The sequence below is a fragment of the Bubalus kerabau genome, chromosome 10, assembly GCF_029407905.1.
Source record: "Bubalus kerabau isolate K-KA32 ecotype Philippines breed swamp buffalo chromosome 10, PCC_UOA_SB_1v2, whole genome shotgun sequence".
In the NCBI taxonomy this organism is placed as follows: domain Eukaryota; kingdom Metazoa; phylum Chordata; class Mammalia; order Artiodactyla; family Bovidae; genus Bubalus; species Bubalus kerabau.
The window spans coordinates 59,126,536-59,153,035 of record NC_073633.1 but is presented as its reverse complement, the minus strand read 5'-3'; the positions used below and the strand labels follow the sequence as shown (position 1 = coordinate 59,153,035).

General features: G+C 39.0%; 1 protein-coding gene and 1 long non-coding RNA gene across 12 annotated transcripts in view; both read right to left on the bottom strand.

The window, feature by feature from the left end:
* RFX7 (regulatory factor X7) overlaps positions 1–26,500 on the bottom strand; it is a 147,240-nt gene that overhangs the window by 116,289 nt on the left and 4,451 nt on the right. For 5 of the 11 annotated variants that reach the window (XM_055537866.1, XM_055537861.1, XM_055537868.1 and 2 more), the window contains exon 2: positions 25,546–25,708. In XM_055537866.1, the coding sequence (XP_055393841.1) occupies positions 25,546–25,706 (161 nt within the window). In that variant the 5' untranslated portion in view covers positions 25,707–25,708. Of the gene's footprint in view, positions 1–25,545; positions 25,712–25,856; positions 26,277–26,332; positions 26,428–26,500 lie in introns of those variants that run through there. The other 6 variants (XM_055537862.1, XM_055537860.1, XM_055537867.1 and 3 more) reach the window with 4 other exon arrangements.
* LOC129621430 (uncharacterized) lies at positions 9,328–25,487 on the bottom strand. The gene is made up of 2 exons (XR_008699356.1): positions 18,634–25,487; positions 9,328–12,492 (listed from the first exon to the last, which is right to left on the bottom strand). It is a non-coding gene; the product is annotated as an uncharacterized LOC129621430 (long non-coding RNA).

Below are 26,500 nucleotides of genomic sequence, written 5' to 3'. Positions count from 1 at the left end.
GCTGCATATCTACCCAAATAGGTTGAAATTTTAGACAATTCACAACATTTCACATCTCACTTCAGGAGTCAAGTATCCCAAAATGTCTCTTTGTCAATTCCCATCTGTCTTCAACTGGTGGCAATTTGGTAGCCTTATATATGGAGACTAAAGCAAGAAAGCAATCAGCCAAGCATGGTCCTTCCCTTCTGTTATACTCGCCTGCTGACTCACACCTTCTCTACAGTACATTAGTAAATAATTTTGCATAATCTCTTCCACAGCAAAGGCTCATTACATCTTTTCTTTAAAAATCTGACTAGGGACTCCCTGGCAGTCCAGTGGTTAATACTCTGTGCTTCTACATATAGATGGCTAATAAACACATGAAAAAATGCTCAACATCACTAATTATTAGAGACATGCAAATCTAAACTACAATGAAGTATCACCTCACACCAGTCAGAAAGGCCATCATCAAAAAAATCTACAAACAATAAATGCTGGAAGAGGTATGGAGAAAAGGGAACCCCCTTGTACTGCTGGTGCGAATGTAAATCGATACAGCCACTATGGAGAACAGCATGGTGATGTTAAAAAACTAGGAATAAAACTACCATATAAACCAGCAATCCCACTACTAGGCATATACCCTGAGAAATCCATAATTCTAAAAGACACATGTAACCCAATGTTCACTGCAGCACAATTTACAACAGCCAGGACGTGGAAGCAACCTAGATGTCTGTTGACAGATGAATGGATGAAGAAGCTGTGGCACACATATAAAATGGGACATTACTCAACCATAGAAATGAATGAATCTGAGCCAGTTCTAGTGAGGTAGATGGACCTAGAGCCTGTTATACACAGTGAAGTAAGTCAGAAAAACAAATATATTAATGCATATACATGGAAGCTAGAAAAATGGTACTGATGAACATATGTGCAGGGCAGGAATAGAGACTCAAACACAGATTTATGGACACAGTGGGGGAAGAGGAGGGTGGGACAAATTCTGAGAGCAGTGCTGAAATATATACATTCCCATATGTAAAACAGCTAATGGGAAGTTTCTTTATAACACAGGGAGCTCAGTCTGATGCTCTGTGATAATCTAAAGGGGTAGGGCGGGAGGGAGGGAGGTTTAAGAGAGAGGGGACATATGGACATATGGCTGATTCATGGTGATGTATGGCAGAAACCAACACAACACTGTAAAGCAACTATCCTCCAACTTAAAAAAAAAAAAAAAGATTTTGCACTTCCACTGCAAGGGGCATGGATTCCATTCCTGGTCGGGGTACTAAGATCCCAAATGCAGGGTGACAAGGCCAAAAGGAAAAAGGATAAAAACCTGACTAGGCTTCAAAATAACCCAATAGAAAATAAAGCTATCAACTTCTCAGATTCTAAATTTAAGAAGACATACAAATTACACAGATGAGCTTTTTCTTTTATGATGGGGAGAGAAAGGTAAGAAACAGAAAAAAAAAAGTAAAAGAAGAGGGGGAAAAAGAAAAGTATAAGAAAACAATAAAAAAGGTAGGGAGAATGGAGAAAAATTGAGGGAGACAAACAAGGAGGTTCCAAATTAGTTGTTATGAATACCCTGTACTATACTAATATAAGAACTGTGAGGAAATTATTTCTTTTCACAAATTACTGGAAATTATCTCATCTTATTTTAGATGAAATGATCTACATTTATAAGACAGAAGTCTAAAGAAGTAAATGTAATAATTGACCAATACAAATATTCTGGGGCCACAGAGAGTCTGACTGAAGAAATGACTAGAAGAAGTGAGGAACTGGTGATTATAAAAATTAAGAAGTGGTGGAGAACAGATATTCAACATTACTTATCCTGAGGGAAATCAACTAGAGCAGGATAGAAAGCAAGGAATAGCTCTGGGAAGAATGATAAACAGATGTTACAGGCTGACTGCAGAGGTAAGACTGGGAGAAAAAAGAAAGTGATGAAAGAAACTGAGAATGAAAACCCAGACTAAATGAGCTAGAAGCAAAGATGGAATAAGAAGGTAATATAGAGAGGAAACTGTAAATGCTTACACACTGTGTTAAGACCTGCTCTTTCACATAACAAAAGTGTGACCCTGATATACTGGACCCATGAGAGCTGGACCACAAAGAAGGCTGAGCACCGAAGACTTGATGCTTTCAAATTGTGGTGCTGCAGAAGACTCTTGAGAGTCCTTTGGACAGCAGGGAGATCAAACCAGTCAATCCTAAAGGAAATTAACCCTGAATATTCAATGGAAGGACTGATGCTGAAGCTAAAGCTCCAATACTTTGGTCACTTGATGTAAAGAGTCCACTCATTGGAAAAGACTGATGCTGGGAAAGACTGAAGGCAACAGGACAAGGGGGAAGCAGAGGATGAGATGTTTAGATAGCATCACTGACTCAATGGACATGAATTTGAGCAAACTCTGGGAGATAGCAGATGACAGAGGAGAGTGGCATGCTTCAGCCCATGGGGTGGCAAAGAGTCAGACACGACTGAGTAGCCAAACTACAACAACAAATTCAAGTCCATACAAAGATTTCCTTATCATTATGGCATATATGATACATAGAATGAAAAGCTAAAAGTGAGCACATACTGTGTGAAACCCTCCAGAGAGGAAGAGCATAAAAACAAGACTGCAGCCCCAAGAAAAGTGGCACCCAACACTGGGACTGGAGTAAGTATGATGAACCACCAGCTAAGAACAAAGAGAGCTTTCTTAATATTTGGAGGTTCCTCAGATCCATCTTGGGGCTTCCCTGGTGGCTCAGACGGTAAAGCGGCTGCCTGCAATGCAGGAGGCCAGGGTTCCATCCCTGGGTTGGGAAGATCCCCTGGAGAAGGAAATGGTAACCCACTCCAGTACTCTTGCCTGGAAAATTGCATGGACTGAGGAGCCTGGTAGGCTACAGTCCATGGGGTCACAAAGAGTTGGACATGATTGAGCAACTTCACTTTCACAGATCCATCTTACACAGGAGAAACTGTTTTGGAATTCTCTGTTTTAAAAAGAACAAAACAAAACTCTAAAAATCCCCAAGCAATCAACAGTGAATAAAAAACTTCATTAGTCTACAAGGGAGAAAAGAAAAGTGATCAGAAAGACTTTTTAAAGAATTGAGATAGACATAAAAACTTAAGTTAATCTTGCATTCCCTGGAAATGTCCCTCAAGAAAGACACATCACCCGAGAATTAAGCCTTAAGAATCACAGTTAAGTGCACAGGTTGTTGATATGCCCAACTTTCCCTCATATTGTTTCCCTCATACCAATAAATACATTCAGGCTGTACTAATCTGATATGCCATCATTTCCAGAGGCTAAAAATAAACAAGTGGGCCAGTGACACCACAAAGTCATTTTTTTCTCCTCCCCAATAAGAAATTTAACAAGTTTCTATTAAGAGCACTTAATACTTCCTCGCAATAAAACAAAATATACATACACATACATATATATGTGTATATATACACATGTATATATTTTTATGTACATACTACCACACTGAGGAAAAAGAGAATATGTTGGTCCGTTTCAGAAAAATGTTTCATGCTTCATGCTAAAAAACACCAACTTGAGATTATACAAACCAATCTGAATTCTGATAAAATGATCTAATTTTGGTAATGCTGTCTATACTAACACTAATTAGACATTCAAAAAGGTCATCTCTAAACAGAAACTTAAAATAAGTTAATACTTTCATACTGATGAAAATGGTTTATCAAGAAAACAAGATTTTAAATGGTAAAAATATTAAATTTGCCGTTTTTATTTACAACTTCTACACTTAGTAATTTATAAGTTAAAACATGACATGAGAGGTAGACAGTGGAAGGTGGGAGGAGGAAGAGGAGGAAAACTGCACCAGACCTCTGACAGAAGTGTTAAAGAAGTTCGGGGCATAGCTGTTGAGTTAGCTCGTATATAATGCATGCATTCACTGCACTCGGGAAATATTTCTGAGAGAGAGACTCCCTGGCTTCATGGTGCTAATATTCTAACAAAGGAAACTATGAAGTTATCTGATTATTTTACTACAACTGTAATGCCTGGTAATTAGAATTACAACCTAAGAGGAGAGTGATTATGGACCTGATTTAGATTTACCTTAACTATTCAGGAAAGATTATTTCCTTCTGGGATTACTGAGTTGAGTTCTGAAGGATAAGTAGAAATTTACCAAGCAGGTGTTAGAGTTGGGAAAGCAGTGGAGCAGTGAGCCTTTTAAAACATCAGTAGGGTCATGTCACCCCTCTGCTAAGAGCCTTCCATCTCACTCAGAGGGCCTAAGTCTTAGTGCTTACTAGGCCTGCAAGGCCCTACACAAATCTGCGCCCCCTCCATCTCTGACCTCACTTGCACACTCTGAGGCACTGTCAACACTTGGCCTGCTTGGGGTGGCCTTCTCACAACTTATGCATTTGCCGTTCCCTCAGCCTGGAAAACTTCCTTCAAATATGGTTCCTTCTATTACAGTACAGTAATTCAGTAATTAGAATCAGGAAGTAATCCAAATTCTCTGTGTAAACTGATTACGTGTTAAACTGAAAAGCTCTTTGAATTTTATTGTGGTTAAAAAATAACAGGCAACATATATTGAGTACTTACCATGTGCCAGATTCCATACTCAGTGTCTCACATGAATTATCTTATTTAATCTTCACTACAATACTAGCAGGTAAACACTATTACTGTTTTCATTTCACTGATTAAGGAGAAAACTTCAAAAGGTTATATGACTTAAGTGGCAAACCAAGGCAACTAGTTTCAGAATATCATATAATGATTTATACCACCGCACTGGACTGCCTCTTTGTGATTCTGATTATTTTCACTTTAAAACTGTTAAATATGTAAGATTTTAAAGGTAAAAGTTATTCTATTTTGTAAGTTTTTATGCCTGGCAGAGAAATTTTCTAACCATCTTAAAGAGAAAATTAATTTAGGATAGTACAACTACCTCATTTGTTTAAAAAGTATGTTAAAGAAAAAAGTGAAAACTGACACACAGTGCTTTATAATTACAAATACATAAAACAGTGATGTCTTAATGTGTGCCGTAACAAGACCCACACAAGTATTTAACCAGTTATGATGAAGCTCAAAGCAATACCTAGACAAACACCTAAAGTAATGAAAGACTGGTCCATAGAGGATGAAGACAAGCAAAGACTGCGGAGAAAAAGGATAGAGACAAATGCAACTTCATCTCTGAGTTTTTAGAAACCCATGTCCTACTGTTAAGTATCTATCAACATATAAAACAAAAACACTACCTCAAATGCTCCTACTGCCTTTGACTCTTCAGAATTACAATTAGAGAAACAATCTTTCTACTTCTAGTCAATATAGTTCATTTGTCAGTTGCTTAAAAAAATTAAAACATCTAAAATTAGATCATGGTGATTGAAAACTCTGCAAATATACTATAAACCCACTGAATTGTATGCTTAAAACAGATGAACTTAACAGTATGCAAATTATCTCATTAAAGTTATGTAAAAATCAGAATAAAATCAGAATCTACACAAGAAATGCTCAATAATTACTTTATTATAAAATTAATTTTAAATGGAGAATATTAAATAGTTTATAGACAAACTGGGCACAAAACAAGGCTACTCTCCCTTGAGCTCTACCACTTAAATTGCTCACCTTTTGCTTGTAACTTTTATAGCAAAGTTTCTTGAATTTAGTGTTACAACATATTCCTGAGATATTTTACAAGTAATTGGTTACTAAAGGATAAAGTACCAAAGTATAAGAAAGATAATACTTGTAGACAATATACAGTTGGGGCTTGCTTGTTTTTTAATCTACTCTGACAGCTTCTGTCTTTTAATTTAGAATATTCACATTTAAAGTGACCGATACAGTTGAATTAATATGCACCATATTTGTAACTGTTTACTATTCATTGCCTCTTCTTTTTTTCTTTTTTCTGGTCTTCTCCACTTTCTCCCTTCTTTGGCTCTTCTTTCAAGTATTTTATATGATTCTATTTTCTATACTCTCTTGGTGTGTCAATTATACTTCCTTTGTAAATCTATTTACTGGTTACCCTAGGTAACTTTTATGACTACTCTAAGTTCACTTCCAAGTAACACTATACCACTTGACAGTTAGTGCAAGTACATTCTAAGAGTATTCCCTGTTCCTTCCTTCTGTCCCTTATAACATTATTGTCATTCATTACACTTATCCACAGCTGTAATCACCAAACACATTATTCTGAACTATCAGCCATTAAATCAATTAAGGAAAAATAAAAGATTTTATTTAAACTTAACTTATTACTTTTCATTCTTCCTATCTTTATGCAGACCTGAGTGTCTGGTCTATATCACGTTCCTTCTCCTTCAAGGACTTTTTTTTTAACATTTCTTGCAAAGCAGATCCTCTCATTTTTGTTGGTCTGAGAAAGCCTTTATTTCTTCTTCACTTTTGAAGGATAATTTCACTGGATATAGAATTCCAATTTTCTTCTTTTAACGCTAAATATTTTAACTCTACTCTGTTGGTTGCTTGCTTGTTTATTTGGTTTCTGAAGAGAAGTCTGATGTAATGATGCAATTCTTACTTTTGTTCCTTTGTAGGTAAGGTGGTTATTTTCCTCCGACTTCTTTCAAGATGTCCTCTTTGTATTTAATTTCCTTCAGTTTGAACATAATATGCTTAGATATAGATATTAGGTGTGGGGCTTCCCTGATAGCTCAGTTGGTAAAGAATCCACCTGTGATGCAGGAGACCCCAGTTCAATTCCTGGGTGGGGAAGATCCACTAGAGAAGGGATAGGCTACCCACTCCAGTATTCTTGGGCTTCCCTCATAGCTCAGCTGGTAAAGAATCTGCCTACGATGTGGGAGACCTGGGTTCGGTCCCTGAGTTGGAAAGAACCCCTGGAGAAGGGAACGGCTATCCACTGCAGTTTTCTGGTCGGGAGAATTCCATGGCGGGTACAGTCCATGGGGTCACAGAGTTGGACATGACTGAGCAACTTTCACTTTCACTAGTTCAGTTCAGTCGCTCAGTCGTGTCCGACTCTTTGCGACCCCATGAATCGCAGCACGCCAGGCCTCCCTGTCCATCATCAACTCCCAGAGTTTACCCAGACTCACGTCCATCGAGTCAGTGATGCCATCCAGCCATCTCATCCTCTGTCGTTCCCTTCTCCTCCTGCCCCCAATCCCTCCCAGCATCAGAGTCTTTTCCAATGACTCAACTCTTTGCATGAGGTGGCCAAAGTACTGGAGTTTCAGCCTTAGCATCATTCCTTCCAAAGAAATCCCAGGGCTGATCTCCTTCAGAATGGACTGGTTGGATCTTCTTGCAGTCCAAGGGACTCTCAAGAGTCTTCTCCAACACCACAGTTCAAAAGCATCAATTCTTCGGCGCTCAGCCTTCTTCTTGTTAATTATCTGGCTTGGTACTCTGAGCTTCCTGGATCTGCGGTATGGTATTTGTCACTAACTGAGAAAATTCTGCCATTAAAATGTTGAAATATTTTTTTCTGTTCCTTTTTTTCTTTCTTCTTCTGGTATTCCAACTACATGTTACATTTTCCATAATCATCCCACAGTCTCAGATATTCTGTTACATCTTTTTTTAATTCTTTCTTCCATACTGCATCTTGGTTTTGGAAATTTCTATTTACATATCTTCACACTCACTGATTTGTTCCTCAGTCAAGTCCAGTCAGTCTACTGATGGACCATCAAAGGCATTCTCCATTTCTGTTACAGTATTTTTGACTTTTAGCATTTCCTTTTGGTTCTTTCTTTGAGTTTCCACCTCTCTGCTTACATTACACATATGTTCTTGCATGCTAGTCATTTTTTCCATTAGCACCCTTAGCATATTAATCTAGTGTTTTTAAATTCAGTCTGATAATTCCAAAATCTGTATCATGTGCAAGTCTGGTTCTGATACTTGGCTTACCTCTTCAGATTGTGGCTTTTGCCTTTTATTGTATGCCTTACAATTTTTTGTTGAAAGAGACATGATGATGTTGGTGAAAGTAATTGAGATAGCTCCTTACTGTGAGGTTTTATGTACATCTGGCTAGAAATTAGGCTGTGTTAATTTGCCACGGCTGTGGTGTCTGAAGCCAAAATTTTCTCTTACTTGTTTTTGTCTCCTGTGTTGTTTTTAAGAGTACCTATAAGGTACTTACTAAATAAGGTCTGAGGCTTACAGTTGTTTTAGCTGTAATCCCATTATTATACAGAAGCCCTACTGATGTGGTAAAATTTCGGGGGGGGGGGGGGCGGATTCTATTGTCCTATGATTAGGTCTCAGGTCAATTAGTGGGCTTGAGTGGGGGTATTTCCCTTCCCCCACATGGAAGATTAGAGGGGGCTAAAGTTGGGTATTTTCTTTCCCTCTGGTCAGTTAACCTTTAGTAAGTTGCTCAGTGGTAAAGACTCCACCTGTCAATGCAGCACTCATGGGCCCAATCCCAGGATTGGGTAGATCCCCTGGAGAAGGAAACAGCAACCCACTCTAGTATTCTTGCCTGGGAAATCCCATGGACAGAGGAGCCTGGCCAGCTACTGTCCATGGGATCACAAAAGAGGTGGATACAACTTAGCAACTAAACAACAACAAAGTCTCAGGTGGTTAGCTCTGGTAAAAGTTTCCCTTGAGGAAGGTCTTGTTAAAGAGAACAGAGAGCTCTGGATGTATTTCAAAATAGCTACTTTTCTCCTCCTTTTATTCTTGTTGCAACAGGAATGAAGACTTTCAAACTCTTTATATGTTAGACCAGAAATCAAAAGTCAACAGACTTTATTATCATCACTGGGAGCTGAGGTAAGACTATAACTGAAACAAAACTCTCATTAGCATTCTATTATGATTTGCATATAATCCTGGTTTTACCAAATGTAGAATTATAAGACAATTAATACCCGACTACTGTCCATTCTTTGTTAATGTAAGACAGTGAAGATTGAAAACAGTTATCTATATTCCTTGCACAGTTTTCTCAGGTAGCAGTGGTATATAGGGTCTACAAATGACTGCCCAAGGGCCAAGTCCTGCCAGCAGTGAGATAAATTTGACCATACCCATTCATCTATATATTGTTGACGGCACTTTCCTAATACCCTGGCAGGGTAATGTAGTTGCAACAGAAACTATGTACTACAAAGTAAAAAATATTTAATATTAGGCCCTTGGGAGCAAAACCTTGCTGACTCCTGGATTATACATCTCATATTTTCTTGCACACGTGGTCCCTCGCATTGTGTCTGTGGGTGTTTGTGTGTCTTTTAATTGTCAACCAGGGCTGAGTACAATGATGACTAAACACTATCTGTTTCATTTTTATTCATCAATTAATCACTGAAACTAAAGATTTCGACTTAATGGAAATCTTTTGCAACACAGAGTAAACAATGCTATAGCAGAATTATATTCAAATTTCAGTTCAGTTCAGTTGCTCAGTCGTGTCCGCTTTTGCGACCCCATGAATGCAAGCACACCAGGCTTCCCTGTCCTTTACTATCTTCTGTAGTATATATCTTCAAATATGTAGCCACTGTTGAGTGTGACCTTCAGTAATTACTCAACCTTTCTGCACCTCAGTAGCTTCACCTTCAGTTCAGTTCAGTTTAGTCGCTCAGTCATGTCCAACTCTTTGCAACCCCATGAATCGCAGCACGCCAGGCCTCCCTGTCCATCACCAACCCTCGGAGTTCACTGAGACTCACGTCCATCGAGTCAGTGATGCCATCCAGCCATCTCATCCTCTGTCGTCCCCTTCTCCTCCTGCCCTCAATCCCTCCCTGCATCAGAGTCTTTTCCAATGAGTCAACTCTTCGCATGAGGTAGCCAAAGTTTTGGAGTTTCAGCTTTAGCATCATTCCTTCCAAAGAAATCCCAGGGCTGATCTCCTTCAGAATGGACTGGTTGGATCTCCTTGCAGTCCAAGGGACTCTCAAGAGTTTTCTCCAACACCACACTTCAAAAGCATTCATTCTATGGCGCTCAGCTTTCTTCACAGTCCAACTCTCACATCCATACATGACCACTGGAAAAACCATAGCCTTGTAGACAGACCTTTGTTGGCAAAGTAATGTCTCTGCTTTTCAGTAGGCTATCTAGGTTAGTCATAACTTTCCTTCCAAGGAGTAAGCATCTTTTAATTTCATGGCTGCAGTCACCATCTGCAGTAATTTTGGAGCCCTAAAAAATAAAGTCTGACACTGTTTCCACTGTTTCTCTATTTGCCATGAAGTGATGGGACCGGATGCCATGATCTTAGTTTTCTGAATGTTGAGCTTGAAGCCAACCTTTTCACTCTCCACTTTCACTTTCATCAAGAGGCTTTTTAGTTCTTCTTCACTTTCTGCCATAAGGGTGGTGTCATCTGCATGTCTGAGGTTATTGATATTTCTCCTGGCAATCTTGATTCCAGCTTGTGCTTCTTCCAGCCCAGCATTTCTCATGATGTACTCTCCATAGAAGTTAAATAAACAGGGTGACAATATACAGCCTTGACGAACTCCTTTTCCTATTTGGAACCAGTCTGTTGTTCCATGTCCAGTTCTAACTGTGGCTTCCTGACCTGCATACAGGTTTCTCAAGAGGCAGATCAGGTGGTCTGGTATTCCCATCTCTTTCAGAATTTTCCACAGTTTATGGTGATCCACACAGTCAAAGGCTTTGGCATAGTCAATAAAGCAGAAATAGATGTTTTCTTGGAACTCTCTTCCTTTTTCAATGATCCAGCGGATGTTGGCAATTTGATCTCTGGCTCCTCTGCCTTTTCTAAAACCAGATTGAACATCTGGAAGTTCACGGTTCACGTATTGCTGAAGCCTGGCTTGGAGAATTTTGAGCATTACTTTACTAGCGTGTGAGATGAGTGCAATTGTGCGGTAGTTTGAGCATTCTTTGGCATTGCCTTTCTTTGGGATTGGAATGAAAACTGACCTTTTCCAGTTTTGTGGCCACTGCTGAGTTTTCCAAATTTGCTGGCATACTGAGTGCAGCACTTTCAGTGTCATCTTTCAGGATTTGAAATAGCTCAACTGGAATTCCATCATCTCCACTAGCTTTGTTTGTAGTGATGCTTCCTAAGGCCCACTTGACTTCGCATTCCAGGATGTCTGGCTCTAGGTAAGTGATCACACCATCATGGTTATCTGGGTCATGAAGATCTTTATTGTATAGTTCTGTGTATTCTTGCCACCTCTTCTTAATATCTTCTGCTTCTGTTAGGTCCATACCATTTCTGTCCTTTATTGTGCCCATCTTTGCATGAAATGTTCCCTTGGTATCTCTAATTTTCTTGAAGAGATCTCTAATCTTTCCCATTGTATTGTTTCACTCTACTTCTTTGCACTGATCATTTTGGAAGGCTTTCTTGTCTCTCCTTGCTATTCTTTGGAACTCTGCATGCAGATGGATGTATCTTTCCTTTTCACCTTTGCCTTTTGCTTCTCTTCTCAGCTCAACAAACCAAGTAGCATCATATAAATGCAATTTTAAAGCTTAAGGGGTCTTTTAAAGATAAACTAGTTGCTGTACCTCTCTGAAAGAATATCAGACCAAATAAACAAAAAAGGCTCTATGTCAGATAAATAGGCTCAGCAGAGTAGCCTGTTTATGAATTGCAAACACTTCAATTCCTCAGAATTATTTTCCTATTTTGGTCATTCCCTCCTTAATTCCCAGTTAAATCCACCTCCCTCAGTTACTTGCCCTCACTCACAGGTTTCCTTTGCTGTCTTCAGGTGTTAGCTATGACTCAGCAAGTTACTTTAGCTTTGGATCTTGGCTCCTACAATAAGATGGTCAAATCTTTCACCAGGACCAAACTTACAAGAAGCTATCTCCAGGGAGATAGCTTTAATGTTAACGGAATCTTCAAAAGTCCAAGTTGATCTCTTGGGAACTAAGCTGGGACACAGCTGATCAGTCCAGAAAACCCTAACTAAATGCAGTTGACCTCTGAACAATACAGAGGTCAAGGAAGCCTACCCCCATGCAATCAAAAACCTGAGTAAAACTTTACACGGTTACCCTAAGTATCTGTGCTTCTATATCCACAGATTCAACCAACCATGGGGTATAGTACTGTATCATGTATTTATTGAAAAAATTCCGTATAAATGTAGACCTGCCCAGTTCATACCCAAGTCGTTCATACCCTGAACTACTGTACTAATCAAGTAGTACACTGATTCACGAAAGGCTACTTAACTATGTAGTAGTTACCTGCTACATAGTTACTAATATACTAGTAATATACATAGTTACTAAATACTGCTAACAGTATTTTCTGTTAAATAATTTTATTTATTTATTTTTGGCTGTGCTGTCTTCACTGCTGCTCAGGCTTTTCTTCAGTTGTGGTGAGCAGAAGCTACTCTCTAGTTGTGGTGCGCAGGCTTCTTATTGAGGTGTCTTCTCTTGCTGCAGAGCATGGGCTGTAGCGTGTGAGGGCTTCAGCAGCTGTGGCTCCTGGGCTCTAGATATACAGGATCAACAGTTGTGGTGAACGTGGCTTAGTTGCTCCAAGGCATGTAGGATCTTCCTGGATCAGGGATTGAACTTGTGTCTCCTGCACTGGCAGGAGGATTCTTTACCACTGAGTCACCAGGGAAGTTCTGCTCAGCACTTTTTAAATGAGATACTTAAATGGGTATATCTCACTTGGGATATACATTTTTAAAAATCTAAATATAGTAAAAAATATTTGACCATTAGAACTGAAACTCAAAATACATGATTTTTTCCAGTTTCACCAACATAATTTAAAAAAAGCAACTGATATAATGCCTCTACTATATAAAATGCAGCATAAGTTTAGTAACTTATTTGGGGTGAAAATTAAGACATTAAATATATCAAATACAGAAACATTAATATATAGAAAAAACAAATTATCTTTAAGAATATAGTAAACAAAATGGTATGCAATAGTACCTACTGTCACATGAGAAATAAAAAGATGCAAAAGATGTTGCCCTTAGCTTCAAAGAACTTGTTCTTTACTAAAACAGCATAGGTGAGACTCCCTTGGTGCTCTCGTGGTTAAGAATTCACCATCCAATGCAGGGGATGTGGGTTCAATCCCTGGTCTGGGAGCTAACAGTCCACACACTACAGGGCAACTAAGCCCACACACTACAGGGCAACTAAGCCCACACACTGCAACAAGAGAAACCCACACACCACAACTAGAGAAAGCCCACACAAGGCAAGAAGACCTATAATAATAATAATAATAATCATAATAAAATGGCATAGGAAAATAATAATAATAAACAGCATAAGAAAAAATTAACACTGACTGCTAAATTGTACAGACCTCAATATATGAAATGAGGTCAAGAAAAAGCATACATGGACTAGAGTAAAGAATGATGAATAGTACAATGACTTGAGATATGACTTCAAGCTAGTTGAAATGTGATTAAGCAGGATTTGGACACAGGGGAGTAGAGATTCTAGAAAAGATACAAAACAGGACCACAAGATATAAAGCAAATAGAAAAGTGCCTCCTGCACTGAAGTGGATCAAATGCTTGCAAACAGTAAGGAACAGCGTTGGATGGATTGTACAGGGCTAGATTACACAGGCCTTTTTTTTTTTTTTAATACTTATTTATTTGGCTGAATTGAGCCTTAGTTGCAGCACATGCAATCTCTCTTGCAGCATCCCGGCTTCTCTCTAGTTCTGGTGCTCAGGCTCAGTAGTTGAAGTGCATGGGCTTAGTTGCCCCAAGGCATGTGGGATGTTCGTTCCTTGACTAGGGATCAAACCTATGTCCTCTGCAATGGAAGGGGGATTCTTAACCACTGGACCACCAGAGAAGTCCCTACACAGGCCTTTGAAACCTGACAAACACTCAGACATGATACAGCAGGCAAGATGAAATTACTGTAAGTTTTAGAAGGGGACTACATAAAAAAAGATGTTTCAGAAGACTTACTTTGGCAGCAATATACAGCATATTTGAGTACGGGGGAAAGGCTAGGGGCAGAGAACAGCTATTTTGCTGCTGTAATAATCCAGGAATGAGATGGGAAAGCACTTAGCTATGGTCCTGGCAGTAGAAATGGGAAGACAGGGAAAAACTTAAGTGACAAGGCAAACTTGGCAACATGTTAAAATTCTGGGTAAGGGATAAGAGGGCAAAATCAAATATGAAACCAATATTGCTAGCCTCACAGAATGAAGCAACAGTGATATCTGCTACCAAAGGACTAGAGTAACTGGAAAAGAAAGCAAATTGAAGTGGCAAGGCATCATAGGACAGAATAAGGGTTAGCGTGAAAAGGCCAAGTTTAAGATGACACTGGGGGCAACCTGTACTCTGGTGAATGAACGAACAGGTGTGGTTAGAGCTGTCTTATCAGCCTATTTCTTGACTTTAGCAAAGACATAAAAAGAAAGAAAGAATGCATAGCTGAGAAATAAGTGTTTGGATATTTATAATTAAAAAGTATCTAGAGGAAAGACACAGAAAAGATAAAATATTAATCAGAAGAAGAAATGTCCCCAAATCAGAGATCCTACATCCTTGCTCATGGAATCCCTAGTGCCTGGCCTCTGAGTAGCCGATCCAAAGGTGACTCTCAAAAATGAATAAATGAAAATTTCCCAAGTATGAAGCAATCTTAATAAGAAGAAAAATTAGAGACAAAATGAAAAATAAAGACTCAAAAAAAGGTCATTGAATTGGCAAGGAGAGCAGGAAGCCAGACTTCAGGAATTAAAAAGGGTAAAACAGAGAAAAGATCTGAAGGAAAGACAGCAGCAAGAGGCAACAGCAGGGTAGACAAAGGGCATTCATTTAGTTGTTTGGATATTTTTTCAAACTAAAAATATTTGCTCATTTTTAAAAATTTGGAGAAAATAAAGCAGAAGGGGAAAAAAATCACACATTGCTCCACCACCTAAGTGCAGGCACAGTTAACGCATTTAAAATATATGTTCAAACTTAATCCACCAAAAATCTGAGTGGGCTTGCATATCGTACAATGGAATATCTAAGGGACTAGAGGAAGGTAAAGGGATAAGGAAATAGTAAGACTGGCTGGCAATGATCACTATATTTCTCAAATCCTTTCTTAGTAGTCAGAAAATCAGTACTTTTCTGCTATATTTGTGTTCATCATTTCAAGTAAAGATTTCTGAGTATTTGTTAATAGTTTATGTTATTCTTTCTTTAAAATGAGCATTTACATTCTTCATTTACCTAATGACTTTTTTCTTACAACTACGAATGAGCTCCTTAGGTTTTTCAGAGATCAACTGTTTGTTTTACTGCAAAACCTCCAAGGTTGCTTGCTGCTGACTTAAGGAAGTCCTAATCGTGTATAAAGTCACAGAAAAAGCAGCCTGTGGAAAAGAACAGTTTGATGATGCTGACAGAAAAGGGGTATGCGTTAAAAAACAAATTCCCTAAATATATGGACACACATGAATCCAAAGGGGAAAGGAAACTGCCTCCAATAATAGAAAAGTACATAGATACAGGTGCCAAGATACAGGAGCCAAGATATGGGCTGAATGAGATACATGAGGGACCCCACATTAAATATTCTAATCCTCTTCATGAAGTAGCATCATTCACTGAGTCAATGCAGGATACACAGTTTCTTGCCAAGACTGCTATCAGAACAGTTCTGGTCCCCTGGGCCAGCTCCACCCACCTTCATCCTTTTCTTCTCTATTATTACTTTATGTTATTGCTTCTACCTTTGTGTGTTAAAATTTACATGAGAGGATTGTGACGGGTGAAAACCCCACACTTCAGTCAAGCAAATTTTGTCCTAAGCTATTCTCCTCTAATTAGTCTCATTACTGGCAAGGCTTACTATCATCAACAATTAATTCCTGATAGTGGGAATAAAGATCTCGCAGTAAGCAAAATGGTAAGAATACACAGAAGAACTGTACAAAAAAGATCTTCACGATCCAGATAATCATGATGGTGTGATCACTCTCCTAGAGCCAGACATCCTGGAATGCTAAGTCAAGTGGGCCTTAAGAAGCATCACTACAAACAAAGCTAGTGGAGATGATGGAATTCCAGTTGAGCTATTTCAAATCCTGAAAGATGACGCTGTGAAAGTGCTGCATTCAACATGCCAGCAAATTTGGAAAACTCAGCAGTAGTCACAAGACTGGAAAAGGTCGGTTTTCATTCCAATCCCAAAGAAAGGCAATGCCAAAGAATGCTCAAACTACCGCACAATTGCACTCTCATCTCACAAGCTAGGAAAGTAATGCTTAAAATTCTCCAAGCCAGGCTTCAGCAGTATGTGAACTGTGAACTTCCAAATGTTCAAGCTGGTTTTAGATAAAGGCAGAGGAGCCAGAGATCAAATTGCCAACATCTGCTGGATCATCGAAAAAGCAAGAGAGTTCCAGAAAAACATCTATTTCTGCTTTATTGACTATGCCAAAGCCTTTGACTGTGTGGATCACCATAAACTGTGGAAAATTCTGAAAGAGATGGGAATACCAGACCACCTGACCTGCCTCTTGAGAAACCTGTATGCAGGTCAGGAAGCCACAGTTAGAACTGGACATGGAACAACAGACTGGTTCCAAATAGGAAAAGCAGTATGTCAAGGCTGTGTACTGTCACCCTGCTTATTTAACTTATATGCAGAGTACATCATGAGAAAAGCTGGACTGAAGGAAGCACAAGCTGGAATCAAGATTGCCAGGAGAAATATCAATAACCTCAGACATGCAGATGACACCACCCTTATGGCAGAAAGTGAAGAAGACCTAAAAAGCCTCTTGATGAAAGTGAAAGAGGAGAGTGAAAAAGTTGGCTTCAAGCTCAACATTCAGAAAACTAAGATCATGGCATCCAGTCCCATAACCTCATGGCAAATAGATGGGGTTACAGTGGAAACAGTGTCAGACTTTATTTTGGGGGGCTCCAAAATTACTGCAGATGGTGACTGCAGCCATGAAATTAAAAGATGCTTACTCCTTGGAAGGAAAGTTATAACCAACCTAGACAGCATATTAAAAAGCAGAGACATTACTTTGCCAACAAAGGTTGGTCTAGTCAAGGCTATGGTTTTTCCTGTGGTCATGTATGGATGTGAGAGTTGGACTGTGAAGAAAGCTGAGCGCTGAAGAATTGATGCTTTTGAACTGTGGTGTTGGAGAAGACTCTTGAGATTGAGTCCCTTGGACTGCAAGGAGATCCAACCAGTCCATTCTAAAGGAGATCAGTCCTGGGTGTTCATTGGCAGGACTGATGTTGAAGCTGAAACTCCAATACTTTGGCCACCTGATGCGAAGAGCTGACTCATTTGAAAAGACCCTGATGCTGAGAAAGATTGAGGGCAGGAAGAGAAGGGGACGACAGAGGATGAGATGGTTGGATGGCATCACCGACTCGATGAACATGGGTTTGGATGGACTCCGGGAGTTGGTGATGGACAGGGAGGCCTGGCGTGCTGCAATTCATGGGGTCGCAAAGAGTTGGACACGACTGAGCGACTGAACCGAACTGAGTAAGCAAACTGTTAAACGTATTTGGATTAGAAGCTAATCCTTCGATTTTGTTAAGGCCATGATCCTGCATTTTGCCAATAAAACTATTATGTCCTCACTGAATCTCTCATTCATCTAAATTCTGTATTTGTTTATACTCTAGATTACAACATCACTGCATTCACAAAATCTAACCTTTATTAAATTCAATTCTGTTGCATACGACTACACACAGAGGGTGAATGTGAGGCAGAGCTAGTGTCTTAACTGCTTTTTAATCTTCCTAGGCTCGTATGTGGGCTTCCCTGGTGACTTAGACAGTAAAGAATCTGCCTGCCATACAGCAGACCCAGGTTCAATCCCCAGGTCAGGAAGATCCCCTGGAGAAAGGTATGGCAACCCACTCCAGTATTCTTGCCTGGAGAATCCATGGACAGAACAGCCTGGTGGGCTACCACCCATGGGGTCGCAAAGAGTCGCACACGACTGAGTGACTAACACTTACTTACTTATGCCAGTATGTACTAGACATTCAAACAAATGGGCATTGAATTGATTATGTAAACATAGGAAAGGCGTTGATTTTCTCACTTTTTTGAAACTCGTGTGTACAGAATTTGCCCTAACAACGCTTGCTAATATCTTCTGCTTTAGAGAAAGGGATCATGCATTTAATAATCTGACAATTAATTTTTTGATCATAGATTGCTTTTACACAAATGCAAATTAATAAATCTAATGCATGCAATCAAAGTAAGGAAGTATTCACTTATGTTTAACTGAAGCACCTTGTGCTAATACATTTCCCAACCTCTCAGAAGCACCAGCTTTGTTGCAAGCAAGATATCACTGAAGTGACATTCTTATCCAATTACATTTTTAAAATATTATGTATATTGCAAAACAACAGCAAGTTCTTGGCTATTCCATATAACAAATAGAATTTTACTGTCACATTGTAAACTATTTATTATGCAGTGGTTGCTGTGTTTCAGGTATATCCAGTCTCTGGATTCCTATAAACTTTACGTATTGGAAAATGAGAATATTTCATTTAAATTCAGTTAAAACGTCACTAAAATGGATTTATCTCAGGTAAGGCCTGTCTAAATTAATGAAAAAAATTAATTTATACACCTTAGATCATTGTTCCTCGGGAGCAGGGAGAAGTTTCATGGAAGCAGTGGCACATGAGTTGGATCTTAAAGTTAAAATGCATCATCAGAAAAATGAAATGGGTTTTTAAGGTAGCAGGTAAAAAAAACCTGCACAGACCTAAGCAGAGAAACAAGACAATAAAAGCAAAGATAAGGGTTATACAAACTGAAGTAGCCACTTAATATAGTAGTTCCCTGTTCCCATCTTGAAGCCACCTGGCAGTAAAAGATGATCAAACTAGGCAAGTCATAGAAAAATAAAATGACAAGAAAAGAATGAAAAACATAAACCCAAGTGTTCTCTGTGCTTAGCTTGTATCTTAAAATCAGACATCAAAGCTGGCAACCATCCTATAAAGCTCTAGGGACCACCCTCCAAGATAACCAATAGTTTTGATGCTTTACCTATCATCGAGCTCAAATTCTAAAAATCACAGATTTCAGAAAGAAAAGGGGTGGTAACTATAGGCATATGTACCATCACTTCCTATTCCCATGCCCTTGGTAAGCATCACTCATCAATCAGACTTGTAGCATCTGCAAGTTCCAGTCAATTTGAATCTGGTGTTACAATGAGTGTAAAGGTATCTTTTGCTATCTGAACCCTTCCTATTCAAATCCAGACCAGGAATGGGTTCGGGTAATTTTTTTTTTCAAGATAAAGCTATTTGGAGGAGATGGTATTTCACAGCATATGGACTTTTGCTTTCCCAAATTTCAAAACATAACAGATTGGAATCTGTCACTCTGACCTCTCACTCTCTGAATCAAGAAACCAAATAGCGTGCAAATAGCAAGGAATATATCTGGATGTTTTCTGCTTGTTCTAAGATATAAAACCTCACCTCCCACACATTCTTCTAATACATATAGGAGCTCCTGTAATAGATGCCTGATAGAGGTGCATAATTAGGCAAACCTCACTGTTTTCTATTTCCTCTTACAAATAGGAAGTATACAGTCCACGAAACAGAAAAAAGTAAATGTCTCAAGAAAGAGGAATTAAATCATGTTTTAAAGTTTGTATTCATGTAGGATAAGGTTAAGTGTTAACTATCTTAATCTCAGAGTCAGCAATCAAGTGCATTAAGGCTTATTGTTCCTTGTTTAATATTCTGCCCAGGACAGGAAGAGTCTTCCTCCTATTGGTCCATACTGCTCATCTTTAACCTGAACTCTTAGAACTCTCAAGGAAGCAGATGAGAAAGCAACTAAAAAGACCAAATGCAGAGAGACTGATGGAAAAGGAGGCACTGGACATAGTGGTCTAGTTTGGTCAGAGTATGTCATTGTCTTGTACTTTATAGTACTTATAAAGAACGCTCAGTCACAACTATGAATTAAAATGTCCACCCTTGATGAATAAAGCTGTGAAGCTCAACTCAACACTCAACTGTTCTGAAGAGAATACACAGCTTATTTACATAACCAAATTTACAATATAACACTCACCACCACTGCCTTAAAATATTACTACAGGAAAAAAAGTTCCTATGAGGTGCTTATAAATATTGAGCACCTCTTTATAAATAAAACAATCACACAAACAACCTCCTAGTACAATCTCTTAACCAACAACTAGTAAACTCCCCAACAGGGAGTACTACATAGTCTTACATATTTCTGCATAATCAACAACAGCTCTTAGAATACATTAAATGTAATATATACTCAATAAATATTTGCAGACTGAATCTCATGTAAGAGAAGTCTTGCACAGGTAACAAGTGAATTACACCTTCAGGTAGTCCTCATGGGCTAGCACCCAAGGAAACACCAGCAAGACCTAGTAATTCGTCCAATGAAAATGTTCTGCTGACTGCTGATTAGTTACATGTTAGTCTTTCTCTGTACTTATGGTATACTCTCTATCGCTGTCAATATTAATTTTGAAACAGAGTCATAGAAATTTAAGCTAAAGGAACTTGCAAGGTCATCTAGTATAAATTTTGCATTTTATCCACAAGGAAACTAAGGGGTCTACTTTTCCCATGCTTCAGCACTTGTCACCTCATTCCCTGGCCTTGAACTGAATAAAAGAGAGGTTTTAGTACACATTATTGCTTAGGTTAACATTACAAGGTTAATATTACAAGTGAATGGGCATTCCTCAAATGCCAGTCTCCAGCATACTACTTTATACACAGCAGGTACTCAGGTGAGCACTTAACACACTGTTCTTGTTCAAATTTAAGTGAACGACAATGCTCATTTTAATTATTTTCATTTGTATAATTTTAGTGTGTAACATTTTTCTAATATAAAAAGTGATTTAACCTAAGTTCTTCTTCAAAACATCTTTAACAACAAGTCATACTTCTGTCTTTCCTACCACTGGGAAGTTCATTTCCCTCAATAATACCAAAAACTAATAGTGAGACAGAAACCAAATCAGTTCTGCACATTACATCATTCAAGATACCTCTCACTGGGGAGAGCAAATTGGTCAATTATTTATACACACATATATCCATTACCTAAATTAAATAAGGCCGTAAAGTTGAGGGGCTTGAAACTGCTTAACTTGCTTTCTGAACACAGGGGAAGACAATTACATCAGTTTTAGATTATAGAGGAGAGCAAGGAACTGCCTTCCCTCTGGAACCAGAAACAGTGCTAGGCTGCACCATCACAGCTGGCCTCAATATAGACAAGCCAAAAGAACTCTAAATTTTTGGTGTGGGTATGGAAGACAGACTGAACTCAGGGCAGGTAGCATGTCAAACAACTACTCAAAATATTTAAAAGCCAGATGATTTACTACTGGTCAGTCTCTAATTTTAAAGCAAAATGAAAATCCTAGGCTTATGGTTAAAGTAAACTCTAAAGTCATGAGCTTTATAGTAAATGTTTTCCACTGCAGTTGAAGAAACAATAACTACTTCTTAGAGCTAAAAATTGCCTAAACCAGAACCAAGGACAAAACTAACTACCGAGTTCTTTCACAGGGACAGAAAAGAGGACAAATATGGCACTAAGAAGAAAACTTATGGATTGCCACACTTTGCTGAAAAACTTATGGATTGCCATACTTTGCTTACTGCAACTAAGAAATAAGTTGCTCAATTTGGGTTTAAATTCTAAATCTAAAATGTACCAAATTCAGACCTCTGTATGATTTACAAGATTAAATAAAGACAAGGAACTATAGCCACAGTACCACTTCTAGGATCTGATAACGAAATCAGAGGAATCCTACAGCTTCCCTGTCACTCAGTTTATCTCCTTCCATAAAGTGAGTAGAATAACACATCATATAGGATTGCTTTTGGTTTATAGGTCTTACTTGCAGACAGAGGTATATAAATAAAAATAATAATGGATAATACGTAATACTTTTAAGAATTCCTGAATTTGTTGGGTAAATACAGTATTAGAACATTTTCTACAATGGAACATCAGGCTTTCTTTTGAATTTATAGGTAAAGGTTTGTCATCTATGATACCATCTAATTTCAAATATGTTAATCACTCCCAACCATGCAGGTATGATTATTCTTAAACATAACTAATCACAAACAGGCAGGAGAGATTTCAAATGCAATTTTTCCACAGTAATTTTATTTTATCAGGGTTTCAAGAAAAACTACTTTCTAAAGGGAAAGAAAATCACAGGTTTTTTGGTCTAAAATACAAATTAAAAAAAAAAAAAACAAACTATGAAGACACTGGTAGATAAGAGGAAGGAAAAACTTACTTCGGTACTCTTTTTTTAGGTAACCAAAGAGGAGTGCAATGTAAGTTAAAGTGTACAGTGAGGTTAGATTGTGGCTTTGTTTTAGGTTGCCAGTATGAATCTTTATTTAGGGAAGAAAAAAATGCATGTTACTAGCTTACCTTTTTTAATGAAAAGTTTATAACAGAATTATTTTCTATTATTTACAAATTATAAAAATGATTGTATAGCCTATTCAGTATTAAAACATACCTCTGAAAATAACTCTCAAGTGAGCTGTGTAAGGGAAGTGACTTGGATCTCTGTCTATGGAGTGGGAATGAGATCAAGAAAGGTGCATGCTCATTACCTTGGACTTAAGCTGAAGGTACCCATAAATATATTATACAAATATTACAACACTAACAAGTTAGTAACTTTATTTTGTAGAACTATCTTGAAAAACACGTATTTCCAAATCTTAAGAAATATGGCTCCTGATGTTAAATCATTAACATCATGATTTCAACTCTGAATACTTAATATTTTTTCCAAACACTCATTTAATGCTTGAAATAACCATGGACATACTTTTATCTAACAGTATTTTACTTTAATGAACAGAATAGATTAATTATGAACAGATAATAAATAATTGACTGTCTAGCTAAAGGCCTACGTTACATACTATGTAACTGTAAAATATGAGGACAAGTTCAGACTTGTTTGTGACATGAAGTCCAATAATTTAGAAACTATGATCAACCTAAATGCAAAGCTCATTTGATAATTATTAAGTACCACACTTCTGTATAATGTAACTTTAAAATCTCATTAGTGATGATACCAAAGGTTGATATAGGACATAGTCCAAAACTGATAATCTTTCAGAACATTATCAAGTGATAAAATAATTGGTAAAAAGATACTGTTGCTTCAAAAAATGTGAAATGAGATATCTAAATAATTGCAATCTTATCTATTAAGTCATTTTAATTTTATACATATACACATACACATACTATTTCTTAGGAGGAGATGGGAGTGAAAGAGCTTGCACTTTGTAATGTCTTTATTTCATATAGTCACTTAATGAATAACATACATCCAGTGTTGCGGAGGAGGGGCTATGAGGCTATACATAAATATAGCCACTAACACTGTTTATGATCCACGAATGTTTAAAGTTTTAAATATAAATAAATAATTTTGCAAATAGGATTTCTAAAGCTGAAAATTAAATGCTAGTGTGCCAGTACAATTTTAAAATGAAGTTATAAAAGTGTACATTTGGGGATTAAGGTGTTTGTTGTCATTTTGTTTTTTTCAGAGTAAGTACCAAAAACTGAAGTACATTGTACTTTAGAAGTTTTTCTCACATTAAAATCAGCGGTTAAGTTGTAATAGATGTGTAAATATAAATTATCAATTAAAGAATAATTAAATCACATGATTTACCAAAAGAGCACTCCACTACATTATTAAACACTTCAGCCTGCGGCCTATACAACTTACTCATACTTTAAAAATGTAAGGTGAATGCTCCTTTCCCCTATTGTTCTCACAATAAATCAAAACATAATTATTAATTCAATTTTCAAAATTTGCCTTTCTTAAAATATTTTAGTCCTTTAACTTGGATGTCCCTTACCTGAATGTAAAAACCAAAGTGCTCAATTCAGACTTCAGAGATACTGGTAACATTAAGTTAGGGGGAAGAAACCTGGTTTCTGAAAACCTTGATGATAATCAGGATATTGAGTATCTCTTCCTAAAAAGGGGGTGAGGGCATCCATTGAAGAATAAACCCTTCTCTCTCTCACACACACACACACAATCCTATTTATCTGACATATTCAAATTGCGACAACATGACTATTGTCAACCCTAAAAAATTCTCTTTTAAAAATATTTAAACTTCATTTAAAAATGAAAACTGAAAGCAAGATACTCAGCTGCCAAATACTGTGCAGTATCAAACTATTAAAGCCTGCACTGACCTACTTCATATTAGCATCATGACAATATGGATGTGTGCCAAGAAATTAATGAAAATTACTATATAACAAACTTTAATTGTGCATTTAAAACTTGTCAGTTTTTAAATGTGTAAATATTGTACTACAATGCCAGTTGTCTTATGATACACTTATTTTTTAATTGCAATATAAAAAGTAAGGAGATTTGGTATTTCAGTAATCATATTCAATGATGAACATGTAAGATTTCACAAAATCAGAGCTTTTTAAAACACATTTAATTCTATTTTTAATCATCTATTAAAAGCAGTCTTAGACCAAACTCCAAATAATGCTTTCCATTTTAAAAATAGCACTACACTTTTTATAAGTCATGTCAGTTAATGAAGAATCCTACAAAAATAATGCAAGTTCATGTTTAAAGAATATTTCCAATGGCTCTAACAGAGGATAGACTTAACTCAGTGTATTTAATTATTAAAAGACTGCCACCAGTCTTTCAGAGTTTAATGTTGAAATATTGTAAATTCTTATACAAGAAAGTACAAGAATAGCAAAGGATATTTCATCCAAGGTTTCTAAAAAAAGACACGAAATGGCAACACATTTATTTTAAATTAAAGCATCCTTTAAAATTAGAAAAATCACTTTACAGTGTAAACTACCACCTTAAAATGTCTCATACTACAGAAACCCTTTCTTCACAATCAATGCAAAAAGATTAAGGTCCCTGGAAGAGAAATTTAATCTCAGAATAAAGAAGGCAAAAACATCCAGAAACAGCAGCTAAGCCGACTGAAAGAAAGAGACACATTAGGTTTTGTGCTGCATATTAATAGTCTTATGCACAATGTCTGTTTGGTGAAAATTCACAATACACTGCTTCCTCCCAGTAAGACTGCAAAAAGGAGTAAACACATTTCACATTTCTCAGTCCCAAATTCATGCTATCATCGTGCAACATGACTTGATTTCGACCCATATTCCTCTTACACACAACTGAAAAACACAAATGACTTGTTTATCTGCACTTGTAATTGAGGAGGGGGGTAAAAGCGTTTTTTGGCTCCGGAGCCCAGGGGCTGATGCAAAGTCCCCACACCTCCAGAGGTCCTATAAATACGCACCCGACTTCGGAGACCCACATTCAATGAATGTATCAGCCTCCTCCTCCGCTCCCCAGCCCGCCGCCCCCCACCCTCTTTGCAGCAGAAATGTGCCTGGGCTTTTCTACCCCAGCGATGGAGGATCCTCTTACCAGATGGAGTTCTTGATCCTGTGTTGCAGCGCGCTGGCCTCTGTCCCTGGCAGCCCGGGCACAAGGGCTGGCAGAGCCACCCCCGAGTTGGGGGCGCTGGGGGGAAGCTGCTGATGGGCATCAGGCTGCTGTGGTGGCGGCTGTTGTTGTTCCTCTGCCATCGCTGCTGGAGGGGTGGGAGGGAGGGAGGGAAGATGGGGGCGCGGGGAAGGGTGAGGGAAGAGACGGGGAGGGGTGGACGAAGGGGGAGAGGAACGGGGAGGGGAAGAGGAGGAGGAGGAGGAAGGAAGCTGGATAAGCTAGGCCTTTACCCCAGGGCTCGAGTGAGTCGCTTTCGCCTGCCGCCTGGGGGACATCACCGGGGAGACCAAGCGGCTCCTTACGGCCGGGGCGCTTCACCGCGGGAGAGGCATGGCGGCTCCCCTCAGCCCCCCGCCGCCGCCGCCGCCTCCTCCCGTCAGAGGCCAGGGCTTGGGAGGGGGGGGGGGAATGAGGAGGGGGCGTCTGAAGATGAGGTGGGGTGGGGGCGAGGCTCCCCCAAATCCAAGGAGAACGGTTGCTCAGGGACCTGACGGCCCGGCCTTTCCTTTCTTGCCCGCGGGGCTTTCTACTCCGGGGGCCCCGCGCTGCGGCTGCAGCCCCAGGCTCGGCTCCACGCCACTCCCCACGCCGCCGCCGTCGCCGCCGCTCGCTCCCGGCCCCGCCGCCGCCGCTGCCCTGCCAGCCCCGGAGGCAGCCCAATGCGCGCAGCCGCACTGCGGCCCGGCGCAGAAGGCAAAACACCTACCGCTCGGCCGCGGGGGGGGTGTGGACCAGCGTGTGCGGGGTACGGGCGCGGGCAGGAGGGGGGCTGGGAGGTGGGGGCGCCCGGGCGCGGAGGGCGAGCGCGGGCCAGCGGGCCCCGGAACGCGCGCCTCTGGGGCTGAGGAGGCAACTGGCCGAGCTGGTGGAGAGC